Raw genomic sequence first — 19,260 nt, forward strand, 5'->3', positions numbered from 1 at the left:
AAAATGTATAAATAATTCAATGAATAAATTTTTTATAAAAATATTTAAAAATGTACAAGTTACTACATGGATCTCGGAGTCCTCGATTCGAACCCGACGAGGGCAAAAAAACAATGGCGTCCATTCCTTCCCTCATGGCGGCTGCTGGCAGACTGACCCCCCACCCCTTTTTTCATAGGATATATATCGTCAGCTATTATGACATCATGTCTGCCATCTTGAAAATCCGTAATTTTAATGCTAGAAAATCGGGGAAATTTTTAAAAATCATAAATATTTATTAATTATTTTTAATAAAAAATATTTTAAAAATACCATTGCACTTTTCGTTACGGCTGACGTCTGGGAAAACCATAATTTTTATGCTAGAAATTTAGAAAAAATTTCAAAAAATATAATAAAATTTACTAATCACATTTTAATAAAATACTATTTAAAAACGCACTTATGCTTTAAAGTCCTCGGTTCAAACACGGTAAAAGAAAAATTTAAAAAAAGTCGATAGATCCTTCTACCATGGAAGCCACCTGCCAACTGATCCACCACCAATACCAAGGTATATATCATTAGCTGATATTACGTCATGTCAAACATATTTTTTCGTCTGTTGGTAGACGACATTTTGTTTTCGTCTGCTGGAGGCCACAATCTTGTTTTCGTTACTAAAGCATGATAACATAATGCTAGTTTAAGTTTTACCTGATATAGTGCAGTAATCAATAATTATTACTGATGCAACCACCATCTTAACATTTGATCATCATCTTGCAATTGTGTAGTTATTCAGTTAGAGTTCGGAAAAAATTACAAAATTAATGAAATAAATTTGCAAACAATATACTGATTGATTCATGTTCTTGGTTTGATCCCTCGGCGATGAAAAACATTTAATTTTATGTAAAAAATAATAACTCCAATAAATTACATTCAAAATCCTAAAAGAGGTTTAAAATCCTATACTACCAGCCTCCAGTAAGCTGTTATGACCGCCATATTAAAAATTGGTATTTATTGGTCCATAAATTTATAATAAAATTTAAATTCATCAAAAAAATCTGTTATTAATTTACATAGTGAAACGATTATTGGTTTGAAACTTGGACAATGAACGAAATGAAGTAATTTCATGTTCGAGAAAATAAAACATAAGTTATTTTAGAAAAAAAAATTTTATTGTATAAATTCTACACTACTACAAGTACAAAAAATGCAGGAATATTACTAAAGTCTTGAGCATTTCTCGATTTCTTCATCTGCTACCCACGAATTAAAGTGTAGTGGAAAGCCCCACCACTTGACAAATGATCGTCCATTTCTTCGTTTTATAATTTTCTCCACCAAGTACGTATCCGGATAAGATACAACGTAGGCTAAATCTCTTAGGCATAGAAGCCGCCACGAATAGGTTTGCGATACAAATCTTGGAGGTAGTAAGTCTTAGGCTCCGATTAATGAACATGTGTCACACGGAAAAGTTCGGGACTCCAGTTCGCAGTGAAACCTTTCTCGAATAACTTTCTGCTTGGAGATTCACACACAGTCACCGAAGTTAGCTTTATGATCTCGGAGATCTTTCTTCTTTGTGTTGGAAAACAATGTGCGAAGCAGGCGATTGTCCTTTACGTCCATTGGCTTCATTTTCGTTGTATAATTAACTGTGGAATTGTACTCACCTATTAGTTTCGGCAAGATTTCAATCCATTTGTAATTTCCATTAGCCATGAACTGTCGCCACATGATGGAATGCAAAGTTCTGTGTTAAACTTTTCGACAATGGAGGCTTTGACATTGCTAAATGTAGAATAGTGTTTGATGGGAATATGGTATCTTCTCAACAAGGTCCGCCTGGAATAAATCATCAATTTCGCGAACTATGACTTTGCGACGAAGGTATTTTCGTCTAGCAGGAGCATGAAGTTCGTGAGCGATTCTGGTTCGACTCATTGTATGTAGCCGGCTTCCCTCAGTTCTCCGAGTATTGAGACTATTTCGTTGATGTGCGAATAGTTTCCTGCACTAAGCGAAGCTTGTAGAAGTCTAAGGCGATGAACTAATTAATTGGGGTCGTCCCAATACACATAATCAAAGTTCCAACCATTTTATAGTTTTTATAAACCTTCACCATGTATTGTTAGTTCACTAAAGAGCTTAGCGAGAAAGTCGATTTTATCATAATATCCATCTTTATATATGCCACTATCTGGATCGTTATCGCGTTAGCAGTTGTTATGGTAGGTACCCCTACCTAACGATTTTGCCCCTAAACGGCAGGACATTTTCGAAACGTTCCTGTCAAGCGGGTTGTATAACACTCAGGTATTGACGACTCATACTTCTACAAGAGAATAGCTGGTGGCCACGTGCTTAGTAACAGCTAAGCGAATAGTTATTGGGTGCTGATGCGGTCATCCACCGAGGTCCGCGATTGGATACAAATGATGTCATTTTCTTTTCCCCGAGTATAAATAGGGGTCGCCTGATAAGAATCAAGCAGAAGGTGCCTGGCAGGCGGCAAGAAGCGAAAGCTTATACCACCGCTTCGAAGATATCAACACATCACGCTGCAACCATCCGCTACGCCACTCGACAACACCACGAAGCCCGAGGACGAGTCGGTACTTAGAAGATTCCGGGACCGCCACGAAACAAGACCAACTACAAGGGAGAGCCGAGATCCAAGAACTCTACACCAGGGACGTCTCGCGGACGTATTCCCGGCTGCTTCAACCACGCCTCCCGAGACTGTCGTGACGCCCGAGGTCGAGGTGGGACTTAGAAAATATCTACCACTGTAAGTCGGACTTCAACGTATTTTTGTGGTTTGAGACTTAGCCGCTGGCGACGGTGAGGAAGAGACGGACTTAGCCTCAGACGCAAAGACTCGCTAACAGTACTCGCCGTGAGCGAGTAGGGACTCGCTCGGCGAGTAAATTGTGGAAAGCTGCTCTTCAAATTTAGAGTCCTCAGGTGAAGGCAAAGACCCCCTGGAGGTCGGGAGGGCTGAGGGCAGACTTTCGTTTTTGGGGTTACTCGCTCAGCGAGTGACAAGCGAGCGAGTCGACGCGCAAGATGCGCCTGTAGTGTTAATACGTCGTCACCAAAGATTACATAGGCATAGTGGCAGCGAGGACAACCAACACCGGACGAGACTAAGAACCTAGATAAATACTATACTAGATAAATACTAAATACTAGATAAACTTCAAATAACAAGGGCTGTTGTATGTGTTTTGTTCATCGAAGTTGTGAAGACGCACTTCGTAGATTGTAGGCTTTTCGCCACTAGGGACGTATATTGTCTTGAGTGCGCAAATAATTAGTTACAGCTCTGGTCTAATCCCTACTTGTAAATTAATAGGAAGTGTGTGTACTATCCATGTCTGATAGGAAGATCCCTGGGAGGAATTCGGTTGCCGAGGATAGCTCTGACGTCTCAAGGTCAGACAGACAAGGGAATATGCGCTACTACGGAGAGCGAAAACATTTACTCGCCTCGTACACATCGTTAAATTTTCCAGTTATCACGAAACACGACTGTTATAGAAGAAAACCTGAGCAATTATTTACTACCAACGTTACAAACCGTCATTTTTAGCTAAACGATTAAAAAGAGCGCTGACAAAACCATGGAGCGCTGCTATTTTCATGCTATTGAAACCAATTTCGTCAAAAAATCGTCATATTGTCTAAAAACTTAGCGCGTTCCGAAGAAGCTGTTATTTTTATACGCTCGTTAAGTAGTTAATGAGGAAAAAATAGTAAACATTTTTCCTTATTTGTTATAACAAACCAATATTTATACGTATTTTTTATGACATAAGATTATATGGCTTCTCATTTATTTCTTTCCTAAATAATCTAAAAGCAGAAGTTATTGTAAATAAATGATGTTGGCAAGTTGCTGACACTCTCCTTTATAAATATATAATGGACATTTCTTCACCACAAATCATCCATACTTAAAAAATCATTTCATTGATTTAACTTACAATTAAAAATGACATAAATGTATGTTAACTCACCATTTATACTTGACTCCAGTTGCATAGACAAATAGGCAGAGGCAAGCTGAGTCGCTGTGTAGGAGGCTGCGAATTTGTCTTGGTGGAATTTTCTTATGTACTCGTGTTTCTTGATAGTCACGCGAAATAAAAAACTATGTAACTTAAAATAGTAACTTAAAAATACATCTTCCCACTTATGTTAAATTTTTACAATGGCCTCGCCAGTTCAGAGTCAGATTCACTATCACTTGGCTCTTCATCGCATGATGACTCGTCACTTTCAGTATCAGTGCTATCGTCGGTACCCAAATTAACAATTATACTGTCAATAACGTCCGGAATTATGCCATTCTTCTTCCAATATCCTTCTTCAATGTGTTGCACGTGCTTGCACAATCCCTCCCAATCTTGTTTGGTCACTGACGAAATGGCAGCTTCTGTCAGATCATTTAGTTTCGTAAGTGACAAGTCACCAGTAACATTATTTTCTCTGACTAGCCTCTTAATTTTCCCCCATGCCAGTTCAATTGGGTTAAGGGCACACATGTAAGGAGGTAGCCTAAGTACAGTATGACCAAACTGCCTGAGTTTACCATCTATTCGGTATGTTTTTTTCTTGGGTTTATGAAGTTCTACGAGCTTATACAAATCAACTTTACGCATGCTCTCACTGAATCCAACACCGTTTTTCTCGAGCCACGTCATAACATCGGTTTTTGTACCATACTTTGACGGCGGTTTGTTTATTTGCACAGTGTGGTACGGTGCATTATCCATTACAATGACAGAATTTGGCGGAGGATTAGGTAATACTTTTTCGTCTATCCATTTTTCGAAGTTTGCATTGTTCATTTGTCCGTGGAAGTCTCCGGTAACAGTTCCAGCTTTGTAAACAAGTGACGCATTAGGAATAAACCCATTCTGGCTACCTGCGTGCAACATAATAAGCCTCCTACCTGCGCTTGAATTTGCCTCAACTCCAAATTCATCGTCGTGCTGCCAACACTTGGAAAACGTTAAATTGTTGTCAATCCAACTTTCATCGAGATAAACAATCTCTGTGCCGACTTCGCGGTAGTGCCGTATCTTGCGTTGGGTAATCATTACGCCACGTAACAATATCTGCTCTCTCAACGAGAATTTTTCTCTTGGATCTGCATTGCCTCCACTTGAAACCCATACTTTTAATTAGGCGATGCAGTGATCTTGCTCCCCATGAAAAATCTATTTTATTCTTAATTATTGGCAGCAATTTCGGGACTGTCGAAACTTTCTTCTCGCGTACGTAAAAGTCATGTATAGCATTTCTTATAACGCATCTGTCGAAATCATCTACAGTCATGGTAGTGTGTTTTCGCCAAGCAGAATGATCTTTTCCAGGTGTTGATAATTTATTCGTAGAATCTGTAGCGTTTCTTACTTGGTTTTACTTTCTGATTCGCTTCACCGTCGCTTCACTCACACCTGTATAAAAAGCTGCGCGACGTGTGGCTTGACTCACAGGAAAAGCTAAGTTACCTTCTTTTGCTTCGTTGTCACACTTCTCTACAACAGTGTTTATAATTTCGCGTCCTTCACTATGTATAACTTTTCTCTTTTTCCCGGTAGAATCCATTGCTAAAATGAGGTTTATTATTACTATTTAAATATATCTATAGTTACATAAATAGTAGAGTTTAATAATTACTAAATAAATAACTACCTATAAATTTCAAATATATACATTTAGTAAAAATACTAGTGGACCACGCGTTGCGCCTCAACTTGAAAACAAGAAACGATGTTTGCGCGCAGAACTGTACACTGCGCAGGCGACAAGCGATAACTGGCGCCCACCCCCCTTGTTTCCGGGTAGGGACCGGTTCCCCCCCAACTCCACCACACCCGTGTCTAGGGATCTTCCCATAAGTCACATAGAGTACATATCGACTGGACAAATTAATATCACCAGTATGAGTGTGATAAAGCATAATTCAAATTCATTTAAACTGCGTGTTTATGTTGTATGTTTTGAGTAAGGAGAGCTGTTTATTAATTATAGGTCAATTTTCAGAATATAATCGGGAAGAGGGTTTGTGTATTTATCGTTTGTTTAGTATTTATAAATACTCCTTCTGTTTACAGAGTCTTCCAAGCCGTATCCTGTTAAGCGATACTTCGCGACGGCTATTCACTATTCACTGCTACCTAAAGTGCCAAGTTTACATTTGTGTCATCTGTAAATCTGTTCTAATAAAAAAGTGTATTACACCAAATTGTTTAAGTTTGTTCGCAAGTAAACCTAACCCATTTCTCCTTTGGCATCTCTTGACGAGCTGCTAAAGGAGAGATAACATAGTTTTTTATGCTCTTGTAAATCTTTGTGAGAATATCCTTAAGGCTCCCTGTGAAACAACAATTCGTACAGACCCAGAGTCCCGTGTGTTTTTAACTCTTCTACGCGCACGATATTTCCCGGTAGAAAGTCTATTTCTTTAGCACCGAGGAACCACTTATGTTTTCTGTACACTCCATAGGTCGTGTTATTAATTCCAACTCGTAAACGATATCAGGTATGGTCGAACCATTACATTAATTTTTCTTGTGTATGGACTCTGTACTCGTAAAGTCCTCTTCTCGATCTGGTTCATACTTTCTCTTCTTTACAGTTGGCGTTTTATCTTCAACTTCTGCCTTCACATTGATGGCTGGTTCTTCCTTATTTTTAAGTTCGTCGAGGCGACTAGTGATTGGTTTAAATATATCTCCATTTTCCATCTCACGTGCAAGTCTGGTTCTTCTAGCAAATAGATATTTTTCACGAACAGACTGTATAGCTCGATGATGGTCACTGGCCAAGTCCGACATTGTACTGGCTGAAAACATATTGCAAGACCTCCTTTTATACGTTTTTACTCGTTCGCAGAAACTTCTTTCCTGTGTTTGGCAAAATCTGAATTTGGTGACAAGTGAGTTAGTGATGCTTTGAAAAGTCCTCAAATCCTCTCGTCTTTGTTCATTCGATACTTCGATCATGTCGCGAATTCGAGAATCCAAGGCTTCCACACGCTCGTCGATGGCAACGAGATTCTCTAGTAATTCCTTTTTCACAATTTCTACTTTTTGAGCAAGAGTAGTATACAAATGTCTGTCCTGCACCATGCGCCAGGCGATGGTGCCTGGTGCTAGTCCGCCCTCTTGGATTGTGACGACACGGCGGCCATCTGGATGAGATTGACCTCTACCTTTGATCCTGACCTTGACCTTCTAAATTTGCCAAAATTGGTCATAATTGGTCAAATCTGCCAAAATTTACTCAAAATTCGCAAAAATATCCAGTTTTATGGGAAAAAATCGCAAAAAATTCAACAATTCGAAAATTATAATTTAAAATACCTCAAAATACTTTTTGCCTTAGAATAAAAAAAAAAAACAAATTTCTCAAAATGGCTTACGCATCCATGTCTACAGCCTCCGATAAGCCGTGTCTAGGAATAAGTACGCCATGACCGCCATCTTGGAATCTGACGTCACTGTTGCAATTTACGTTACGGCCGCCATTTTGAAAATCCGTATTTTTTTGTTAGAAAATCGGGAAAATTTTTAAAACTCATAAAAAAATTAATCAATCGAATTTAATAATACAAATTTAAAAATTAAATGTACACATACGCCATGGAGCTTGGAACCTTGGTTCGAACCCGGCGAGGTAAAAAATAAAAAAAATACACCAGGTTATTCCTCCACAGAAACCACCGGCAGACTGACCTCCCACTACTTATGCCAAGGTATATACATCGTCAACTAGTATGACATAATGTCCGCCGTTTTGAAAATTAGTAATTATTATCTGATATTAATAAAAAAATTAAAAAATTAAAGTATAAATTTAATTAAATTCTGATAAAATATTACTTAAAAGCACTGTTGCCATTTCGTTATGACCAACATCTTGAATTCTAGAAATTTGACATGTTTCTTTATACCCACCATCTTGGATGACTATGCATCATCGCAACACTTTATGTTATATCCGACATATTGAATTCTAGAATTTTGCATGTTTATTTATGGCCGCCATCTTGAAAATCCGTAATTTTACTGTTATAATTTCTGAAAAAATTCCAAAAAAAAAAATATTTTAAAAATTGCCTACTTCAAATGTTTAGTTACTTAAACGATTTTGGTCCTCGTTTCGATTCCCGACGAGAGTAAACCAGTAATTTATTAATATATTTTAAAATTATTTAGTAAACAGTAATAAAAATGTCTTACACCACACCCGAAATTGATTTATGTCACCACTGTAAGAGATGTCGTTACGGACGCCATCTTAATTTTTTTATTTATTATCCGATTTTAATGAAAAAGGCCAAAATTCATAAAAAATAACTTATTAATATATTAACCAGTAAGAGCAAAAAATAAAAAAACAGATCCTTCCTCCACGGAAGGCACTTGCAGACTGACCTCCCACCACCAATACCAAGGTATATATCGTCAGCTGGTATGACGTCATCTTGTCATCGTCCGTTGGAGACCATCATCTTGTTTTCGTCTGCTAGATTGCGTTGATGCCATGTTAGTGTAATTTTTTGTTCACCATACCTTTCACCTCAACTGTTGGCATTGAACTTTGATCTTGAATTTTGACCTTGACCTTGAACTTTGAACTTGACCTTGACGACCATCTTAAATCAATCCTTTTGGTTTCAGTACTCGCTACCAGGAGCGATAGTTAACATTTATCACCTGCTAGAGGACATTGCCACGATCTTGTTTACATCTTTTGGAGGATGCCATATTGTGTGTTTACTTGTATGATAGAGTGCATTACCATCAAATTAGTTTAAGTTTTACCCGCTAGAGTGCAGTAATCATTTATTATTACTGAGGCACCCGCCATCTTTAAATTTGGACGCCATCTTGGAATTTTGTAATTACTTAGCTAGAAATTCGGGAAAAGTACAAAATTCATCAAAAAAACTTATTAATATACTGATTGATTCGATCACTACCTGTCCTTTGTTCAATACCTAGGCGAGGCAAAAAAAAATTAATTTTATGTAAAAATACCACAAAGGTGACAGGTTCGAAAAATAAAATCTCACAAGTTATTTTACAAACGTTATATTTATTACCTATTTTCTATTCTACTACAGAAACACTTGTGAAAGCCAGATATGTTATAAATATGTAGGTATGGATAGGCGTGAAAAGACTAATTCTTAGCTCCAACCGGTTTATACTATACAGAGACATTCCAGAACCTTTACTGGCATAGTCCTCCTCTTCTTGACAGAGTTTCTGGACACAGTGGTTAACAGATTGCTTCACATCTTTAGAACAGTAAATTACTGCAGCCGATGTCTTGAATGCACACTTCTTCACTTTGTCATCGAACGAATGTGGCTTTCTATATATACAGTCCATCCACAAGTTATATTTTAATGGCCCGATTTTTTGTTATATCATCAGTAAGATGATTGATTATGTCCTGTCTGATATCATCAAGAAAAGTACAAATGTCCTTCGACTCACTTGTCGTATTTAGACAATGGTAGTCTTTCTATGTTCCACGAAATGCAGACTGCGCCAAGAAGAAGCCATTATCATTCACCTGTAATGTACCTAACACAGTTTTAGGTTTAGTTCCATGTCCAGACGACATATCGCAGTAGCTGCAAGGAAGAAGCGGTGATGAAGACGAGCCTTTCAGACCCGCTCCAGATACTGACGTTACCGCAGGTGTACCATTTCTAGGCATACTCTTATGAACATCAATGCATCGTTGTTGTAGTGAAACCCGTACCTTCTGCCGTACACCACGACCTTTGCATGCCTTCATGTGCATTTTCATATTATCTTTTCTGGCAAACTAATTATGACATTTCTCACAACCAAACATGTTGCGAGAAGGATTCTTAGCACAACTCTCTTCTCGTGTCGACGAGCATTGCTGATGTTTGAGAAAATCTTGTCACTGTAACGGCATCTGTGTTTGTTAGTTGTTGTTAGTTGTTGGCTTCGCTAGACACTAAGGAGAAGGAAGTGATCCTTCCTGTTAGTGTTTCTCAGATGTCTCGGGGTTCATTATTTTGTTTTAATTCCATCTGATAAACATATTGCAAGTGCTGATTTAGTAGCAGGAGTTCACTAATTAAATGTAACCTTGAATAAAATGACATTACACATCAAGTAAACAAGTCTTCATGCAGAGATCGGTTTCTCAGAATTAATCAGTCCAGCTTCGCTACAGAAAAACCAAGATACATCATCGTCGGGCTTCAGACCGGAAGACAGCTCAATGCAGGAGTAAGTCGCTCCGTATTCGATAACTGTCAAATACGTAATGTAAAAATAGTTTTAAACAGCGAAAGCTACCCGTATGTTGATATGAACATGGACTTTGAAAATGGAAGATTTCTTCTCGCATATCAAATGTACGCCAAGTTTCAGCAAGCATACTATTGGCGCAGACAGTTACCGATACTGAGTCCCGACCGTTTCAAGAACAAAGCTCTGTTAATGATGTTTGACGTTTCCAAACAGGATGACCGAATAAATTCAAATATAATCGACTGTAAGATCGAGATATCGACTAACGGAAATATTCTACCAAACACTTATGCTTTTTGTCTTATACTTCACGATTGGCTTGCATCGTACAGTTGTCGAGACAAACTTGTGAATATTCTGACATAAATATTTATTTGCTTGCGATAATAATTTAGTTACGACCGAGCATTGCTTGCGACAAGATATACTGCAACCTGCAAGGTTTCCAGAGCAAAAAAGGATTCGTGCTCAAGGAAATTAGCGTCACCTCCGGAAACAAGACACGAACCCGCAACTTCCGACCTCCGTATTCCTGGAAATTATTAGACGAAAAAAGTAAACGCACGAATGAATGGCTATGTAAATATCACCATGGCCTGGAGTGGGACGAAGGTAAAATACAGTACCACCAAGTGAAAAACACTATTGAAAATGTATTATTTCAAAACGAAATAATTTACGTTGCTGGACCTGAGCAGAAGAAATGGTTGAGCAAGTTGTGTGGAAATTGTAGATCTGCAGACTGACTACGGCTGTCCTTCCCTGCGCAAGCTTAGTGCAATATATTACGTGCAGCCACGTGACAAGTTTGAACGAATATGAGCCTGTACAAACTCGCAGTTAATGCAGAAATGGCACACACAGTGTTAGTCGGAGTCTGCATATATAAAAGGCGTACATCCGTTCGTGCCTTTATTTGTCGTTCTACCTGCACGAATATGTTTACGTTACATCCTGCTAACGTGTACGTGAGCGTAAGACCTAGCTTCAGCAGTGTCGATTACAGCTACTGGGATGCCGGGTATCTTCGTACATATACGGAAACCTGTGGTGGAGGCGCTCAACAATGGCGGTTTGTGCACTTTCCTGTGTCTGTGTCCTACGAACCGACTCAGCAGCTATTAGATTATTGCGAACCTCGAAACTGTGCCGTCTATCACATGAGACCGCACACAATCCTTCCTGCTAGCATCGCTGAGGTAGTCGCCTCGTCTGCACGAGCAACACCATACATGGGCGTGTTGCAACCTGTTGCGACCTGTGATGCTTCTACGCAGACGCCCAAACGACGTGCGTCTCGTCGTCGAAGTTCAGGCAGTGAATCTGCCCCAACTGGCACTGCAGTAAAGCCCAGGCGCAGACGTGGTCACGGACGTCATCATGTCTCACCGGAGTTGTCGTCGGCGCAGAAGATGACCAGCTGGAAACCTGTGTCCCTGATCCCTGGACCTGCGATCCAGTTGGAACCGGAGTAGACGAGGCAGTTTAAACCGGAGTCAACGAACCAGTTGGAACCGGAGTCGGCGAGCCAGTTGGAACCGGAGTCGACGAACCAGTTGGAACCGGAGTTGTCGAGGCAGTTCGTGCAGCATTAAAGACTTTTCTTGCGAAAATGCCTAATACCTTAACCTAATGTGCATTTGTGTAATTTTTCTAAATAAATGTGTAAAACTTGCACTTGTGTGTTTTTATTTCTATAATTTTAAGGTACCTAGTAAAAAATAAATTTTAAATACAGTCATTATTTTGACCCATGTAGTATACCAGTAGGCCTCGAGTATATAAGTGAAGTTCAGACGACTGGACCCTCAATTCACCTCTGGCCGCGGTGCAGTACAGACCGGCTCTCTTCAGTAAGTTTCGCGAGATTTAGGTACTGTTTCAATGTCGACCTATATGGACTGTTTACCGTCAGCAGCGGGGACCTCGATGGCAGAAATGTTGATGGAGTCGGAGATCCCGATGCTGGATGCAGAGGAGACAACGATATGTGTTGTTCCATAATCATCTGAAGTTTCGCCAGCAACATTGAATACTTCAACGAATGAGGAACGTTCATCGCGTCAGTATAAATACTGTGGTGCACCATTTACTAAACCTACAAATGCGCGCAACATGAAAGAATCGGTTGTCCGAATAATGCTCAAAGAATTCTATTTCAGTGCGACAAGTGCAATAAACTAATTTCACGTCTTGAGAGCTTACATCGTCATTATAAAAAATTCTCCATAAAAGTTAAGCGCAAGCATAATGATCATAGTTGTTGTTTTGCCAAATGTATTGAACCAGCCAATGGGAGTATATAAGTGAGAACCTGTCGATGAGAACTTCAGTCTGTCTCTGGCTTCGGTGATTTAGGGATCAGATAGTTAGACTTGACTAACATAATAGAGCAGTATCTAGCTATTCTTGAGAACTCGATGGCATCATTACCACTATCTACACCAACCTGGATCGAAGGTCTACCATCAACAGTGCAGAGCTCGATGACAACGACGTCTACAGCTACACCTCTCTCAGCACAGCAGGAGATTCGATGCGTGCAACATCTTCTGCAGAGCAGACCTCAAAGGCTTCAGAAGTTAACATGTGAGCAGTGTTACAATGGTTGTCAACAGTTCCAGTGCCATTGATGAAGGAAGGAGCATCCAGCGGTGTTCCATCACCCGGCTGCACGTACTGTGAGAAGATCAAAAACTTGAAATTACGGGGTTATGTAATACACAATTGTAGTAATAACTCTGAACGCATTAAATATCAGTGCAACAGGTGTTTAAGCAAGTTTATACACTATGGAAGATTAAAACGTCACCTCAGGAATTGTCATAGACTCTGTGTACATTCATCAGAATCAAGCTGTATATTTTGTGGCAAAACATTAGCAAATATTTAAAGTGCAAAACAACATGAAATATATCACTGTCCTTTTTAATTAAATCGACAATTCTCCTCTGTGTGAAAAATGTAGTGTACCAATGTGTCGACCTGATAAAATGAAAAGACATTTATAGTCATGTAAAGGAATTAGTCCATACAATAAGAAGACTGTTTAAATCGAGAAATGCTCAAGACTTTAGTAATTTGCCTGTGTTTCTTTGTACTTGTAATAATGATGAATTTATGTAATAAAATTTTTGTTGTGGTGTTTTATTTTCTCGAACCTGAAATTACTTAATTTTGTTCATTGTCCAAGGATCGAAACAATTATAGATTCAATATGTAAATAAGGATATTTTGATGAATTTTAGAAATTGTTATAAATTTATGGATCAATAAATACAAATTTCCAATATGGTGGTTATAACAGCTTTTGGAGGCTGGTAGTAAAGGATTTTAAGCCTCTTTTAGGATTTTGAATGTGATTTATTGAAATTATTATTTTTTACATAAAATTAAATTTTTTCATCGCCCAGGGATCAAACCAAGGACAGGAATCAATCAGTATATTGATTGCAAATTTATTTAATTAATTTTGTAATTTTTCCCGAATTTCTAGCTGAATAATTACACAATTCCAATATGGTGCTCAAATGTTAAGATGGTGGTTGCATCAGTAATAATAATTTATTACTGCACTCTAGCAGGTAAAACTTAAACTAGCATGGCGGTATCATGCTCTAGTAACGAAAACAAAATGGTGGCCTCCAGCAGACGAAAACAAGATGTAGTCCACCAGCAGACGAAAACAATATGGTGGACATGATGTCATACCAGCTGATGATATATACCTTGGTATTGGTGGTGGGTCAGTCGGCAGGTAGCTTCCATGGAAGAAGGATCCATCGACAGTTTTTTTTTTTTGCTCTTACCGGGTTTGAACCGAGGACTTCACGGCATAAGTGCGTTTTTAAATATTATTTTATTAAAATGTTTTAATAAAGTTTTTTTTTCAAATTTCTAGCATAAAAATTATGGTTTTCCCAAATGGCGGCCATAACGAAAAGTGCATCGGTGTTTTTTAAAGATTATTTAATAAAATTTAATTAATTAATATTTTCTTTATAATTTTTAAAAAAAATTACCATTTTCTGGCATTATTATTACGGATTTTCAAGATGGCGGACATGACGTCATAATCCAAGTTTGCGAAGTGTTTTAACAAAAAAAATTATATATTTGTTTATGAATTTTAAAATTTTCCGTGATATTCTAGAATAAATTTAAAGATTTTCAAGATGGTGACCGTAACGAAAATTGCAATGGTGTTATTAAATAATTAATTCTTAAATTTAATTAATTTTTTTATATTTTTACAATTTTTCCCAATTTTTTTAGCATAATAATGACAGAATTTCAAGATGTTGGCTGTAACGAAATGTACAACAGTGTTATTAAATATTTTATTAAAATTTTATTAATTAAATTTTTTATGAATTTTAAATTTTTTTCTAATTTCTGACATAATAATTACATATTTTTAATATGGCAGCTCTGTAACGAAAATTGCAACAATTTGGAGTAGGGCATTCGATGACGGAAATTTCTAGAAAACAAAATGGCGGATATAAGATGGCCGTCATTACGACATAATCCAATATGACGGAGTCAATATGGCCGCCGAGCATCAATACTGTACTTTGGCTTTGCGAACCCATCCAAATCCATGCCTGAAGCCTGGGCCCGGATCGCCATTCGTACACTACTCACATCCTTGCGGCTACTGCCTTGTGTCGTTCGCATTTACACAATATGTACGAAGACATGAGAGTAGTAAATGTACGAATAATCCATCTCGGATGAAGTTTCGCTGCGACGAGTGTCGTGTTTGGTTCACACGTATTGTCAGTTTGAAACGACAGGCGAAAATCTGTAAAGGCGATTTCATGCGCCTAATGTGGAACTACCTGCAGACCATTAGACTCCTCGCTTTAGATTGGCACAAAAAAAGATGGGCAGCAACCGATTTCGATAACGCCTGAACATGAAACTATACACAAGACTGTGCTCGGGACATTACAAGTAAATGATAATGGATTCCACTTGGCGCAATCTGCATTTCGTGGAATGTTGAAAGTCTACTATTATCTCAATACATTTAGTGAGTCGAAATACATTTGTACTTTTTTTTATCAAGCAGAACATTAGAAATCAGTTTTCTGATGAAGTAACAACGTACGGACCTTTAAAATATAACTTGTGGCCTGTCTTCGTATATGGTAAACCGACCGTATCCGTTCAGGGACCAAGAGAAGATGTCTGCTTTCATTTAATCTACTGCTACAATTTACACTCCTGTCAATGTTGAGCAGTGTGTTCAACACGGCATCAAAAAACTCTGTCGGGAAGAAAAAGTCTATGTAGGAAAATGATCTGGCTGGTCTCTTTCTTCAGTAAACCGTCTGCAGAACCAAATGTTTATTAGAATGTTAACTTTAGCAAATTTTCCTTAGTAGTATTTAATTTATTAATTCATTTTTTGTTTGTAATTTTTTTGTTTTATTTCTTCTTAATTCTTTCTTATTTTTAAGATCTTTAAATTTAATTTCTTTACATGAAAGAAAGGAAACTACTTTATAATAGTAGTTTCAGTACAATTATTTTCTACTCACCAAAGTCAGTTTGCCCAGATATGAGTAAATTGTCATCCAATCGATACAAAGTTGTGACATCGTAGGAATCTGAAACAAAATTAAATTAAAATAAAATATAATTTTGTACTTAGATTTTCAACAATACTCTTTGTAACCCCCTCTTTTGCCTGACCGGGCCAGAAAACACTAATAGGGACCAAGCAGAAGGCTGGATTACAATAATAATAAACCCAGGCTGATGGTATTAGTTTATAATATTCAGTTCCAAAAGAAAAATATATACACAGTAAATATTCCACATCAGAAGAAGGCATTACTTCAGTTACAGACTCCAACAATCTTAAAATCATATAAAAAAGAATAATCAATGGGGTCAAGGTCTCTAGCAAAGGGGGCATACAGGCCGTTCCCCACCAATACAACCTCCAGCCTCACAAATTCTGGAATCACCTGCCCCCGTCGTCCGGTGCACCGGTTACACCAGACCACTTAACCCCACTAAAAATCTCATAAAAAAAATATATATATATATAGCAAAATAGAATAAGTAAACAATCGATATAAAAATATTTAAATATTTAAATTACTTGTTCAGGTACTATTACACACATCAATATCATACACATTAGATCACTGGCCTATTCACAATCATAAATACATTTTTAGCACCGAGATAGAGTTACTGAGTATTTAAGAATGTACCTGCACTTCTGCTAAAACAAATTATAATAAAACACCTATTATTATAAAATGCTTCAAGCTGGACTGGCAATAAAATCTATACCTACTATGTACCTTGTAATCTCAATATTTCTAAAATTAATAATCACCTAACAAGTATTATAGTTATACCTAACCAAGAACAAAAGTTTCTTCAGTTCACTATTTCCGTTACGAATTTACTTTATGAAGATAAACCAGGTGAGCACCAATAAATATAATAAAAATAATTTAAATTCCAACGGCACAAAATCAACTTTACTTTAGCAGGAAAGGAAGAATTTTTAACAAACTACTCAACCTATTTGTGTTGTAGCCAATTTCTGCAAGCCCCGGCGGCCCGCCAATACTTTCCCCGCCCTCCCCTTCTTAAACTTGTCCGCCCCACCTCTAGTCCAGCCATGCCGCCCCTCCTTCCCCTCTTTTTCTCCTCCTTTCCCCTGTGTACCGCGATTTTAGCGCCTCTATCGGCTTAGTTTTTGCTGGTATTTAAGCCCCTGGCCTGAGGCTATTCCTCGCAGTCCTCGCTCCCTCTGAGCAAGGCTGTCCTCCGACATGTGCACTACGAGCTCGTTCTGACACCGTTACTATGCCCGTCGGCTCCTTGATCGCCCTTATGGCAGTGGTTGTAGGCCGTTACTATGTTTGAACATAGAGCCGCGTCTTTATTAGCTGCGCTTTATAGTACCTCCTTACGTTCTTAAATTTGCTAGGGGCTGTTAGGCTCATCTAACTTTAGTAGGAGATGCATACTGTTTTATTCGTGTTGTGTATTAAGAGTTCTTAATTAAAGATATTTATACGGGTATATTTATATTTGTTCATGATAATTTACTTAGCTACCAAACACTTGAATGGCGTACATAAGTATGCGTTTAAGGCATGTACTGTTTGTACAAGTGCGTTGATTTGTATATGCGCTCTAACTTATCGTATTACTAACGTTATTAAGGCTACGGTCTAGAGGAAGTAAGTCAGATTTTGCAGCCATATATGTGTGTTGCAATTGTAATTCGTATGTGACTGTGCGCCCGTAATTGTAGCGCAATTCATATAGACATGGGCGTTAACATAAATTTGTTTTATATGAATGTATCTATTTCCACTATATAAATATCTTATACATTTGTTATTTGTGATGATATTGTTCTGAATTGTTATAAAATAAAATATATATTTTGGTACCTCTTGTATTAAGTCTGTTCGTTAGGGTCAGCCCCATTACGTCTTTAACTCACACTTACAGTGCTTGCCGAACTAGTGTTTCACTTGTGAAGTGTATAAGGGTGATATGTCCGCTTAGTGGTTGTAGCCAATCTGGTGTGTCCGGATCGGTTACAGTGTGGCAAACCTGACTAAGCCTCAGCATTTCCTAGTCGCCGGTTTTTACAGCCGAATAGTTAGTCGGCACCAAAAAAAAAGCACAACGAAACAAAAGCGACACAACATAGCGATCAATCAGAGCATAATTCCACGAGACAAAAAAAAATATTAAATCTGAGGTAAACCTACACATTCCTAGACTCCTAATTAAGAGAGAAATAAATCTTCGATAGATCCACAAAAAAATATAAAAATGTCAACACTTACAGTTTGAAGGAAAACTGATCTATGAAGAAAAATCAAATTGCCCCTAGCAATTTACAGAAGTGTCGGAGGAGCGGCCCCATTCTCTCCAGACGCTGACGTGCCTTGAAGTCGCCGCGCTGACATCACTGCTGCACTGACTTCACAAAAACTTATTTTCGTAGACTCCAGCTTCTATTTCATTATCCAAGCAGGTAGAACACGACATCCTCGTAGCAGCACTCTTCATATCTTCATGCGCCATGAAAAACTCTCTCTGCAGTAAACTTCCTTCTTGTCCTCGGCAAAAAATATTATTACAACTTGTGGCACCCCGACGTGTAGATTTATGAGAGCAAAACGTTTTATTCTCGTGATCAGTCCAATACTCCGACGCAGTTCGGCTTCATTTCTTTCTCCACTTGCTTACTCATCGTCACAATCTCTCGTGAAACTAATGCTGATTCAATTCATAACTCTCGTTAGCTAATCGATGAAAGGTGAGCCTCTATTCCATTGTACTCTTGTCTCGGGCGCGCAGCTAAATTTTTATTTTTTTAACGTCTCGTTATTTGTTGCGGAAGCTTCCTCACAGTTAACCGCCTTTTACTCCTCCTCCAACCCTTCTCTTCAGTAGGAACGACATTCCTCGTTTTGCGACTCGTATCCACACAACTCCACCAGCTGTCTCCTACCAACTCCTAACACAAGTCCACTCCTGCCAATACCTTCACCCAAGCGCTAAATTCCCTCGCGTACCAACAGCACAAAAAAACACACCAGATCGCAACGCCGCGCGACAAAACCAGCAACTAACTCAGATCGCCGCGCGCGCTTTCACACAGATAGCGTGCACGATTTGCGCCCGCGCCTCGATCACACACACAGCCTGAGCAAACACAACGTGGCACTCGAAAGAGTGTCACAGCCACCCCTCCTAAACACTCCCTCCGGCAGACAACAAACAGACCAAAACCGAAGAGAAAGACGATAGCAGAACCGCCAAACTCCAGGGGGAAAACTAAATCACCAAGACAATACCAACGATTACAACAAGGAACAACATCCCCAACAAACGAAAAGGATCTCACCCAACTAAGGAAAAACCCAAGAAGAAAATT

General features: G+C 38.4%; 1 protein-coding gene across 2 annotated transcripts in view; it reads right to left on the reverse strand.

Annotated features, from left to right (window-relative positions):
• Positions 1-19,260, reverse strand: part of LOC134535791 (uncharacterized) — a 443,681-nt gene that overhangs the window by 255,946 nt on the left and 168,475 nt on the right. For both annotated transcript variants that reach the window (XM_063375065.1, XM_063375066.1), the window contains one exon: positions 15,872-15,940. In XM_063375065.1, the coding sequence (XP_063231135.1) occupies positions 15,872-15,940 (69 nt within the window). The remainder of the gene's footprint in view (positions 1-15,871; positions 15,941-19,260) is intronic.

Source organism: Bacillus rossius, chromosome 10 (genome assembly GCF_032445375.1).
Source record: "Bacillus rossius redtenbacheri isolate Brsri chromosome 10, Brsri_v3, whole genome shotgun sequence".
NCBI classification, from domain to species: domain Eukaryota; kingdom Metazoa; phylum Arthropoda; class Insecta; order Phasmatodea; family Bacillidae; genus Bacillus; species Bacillus rossius.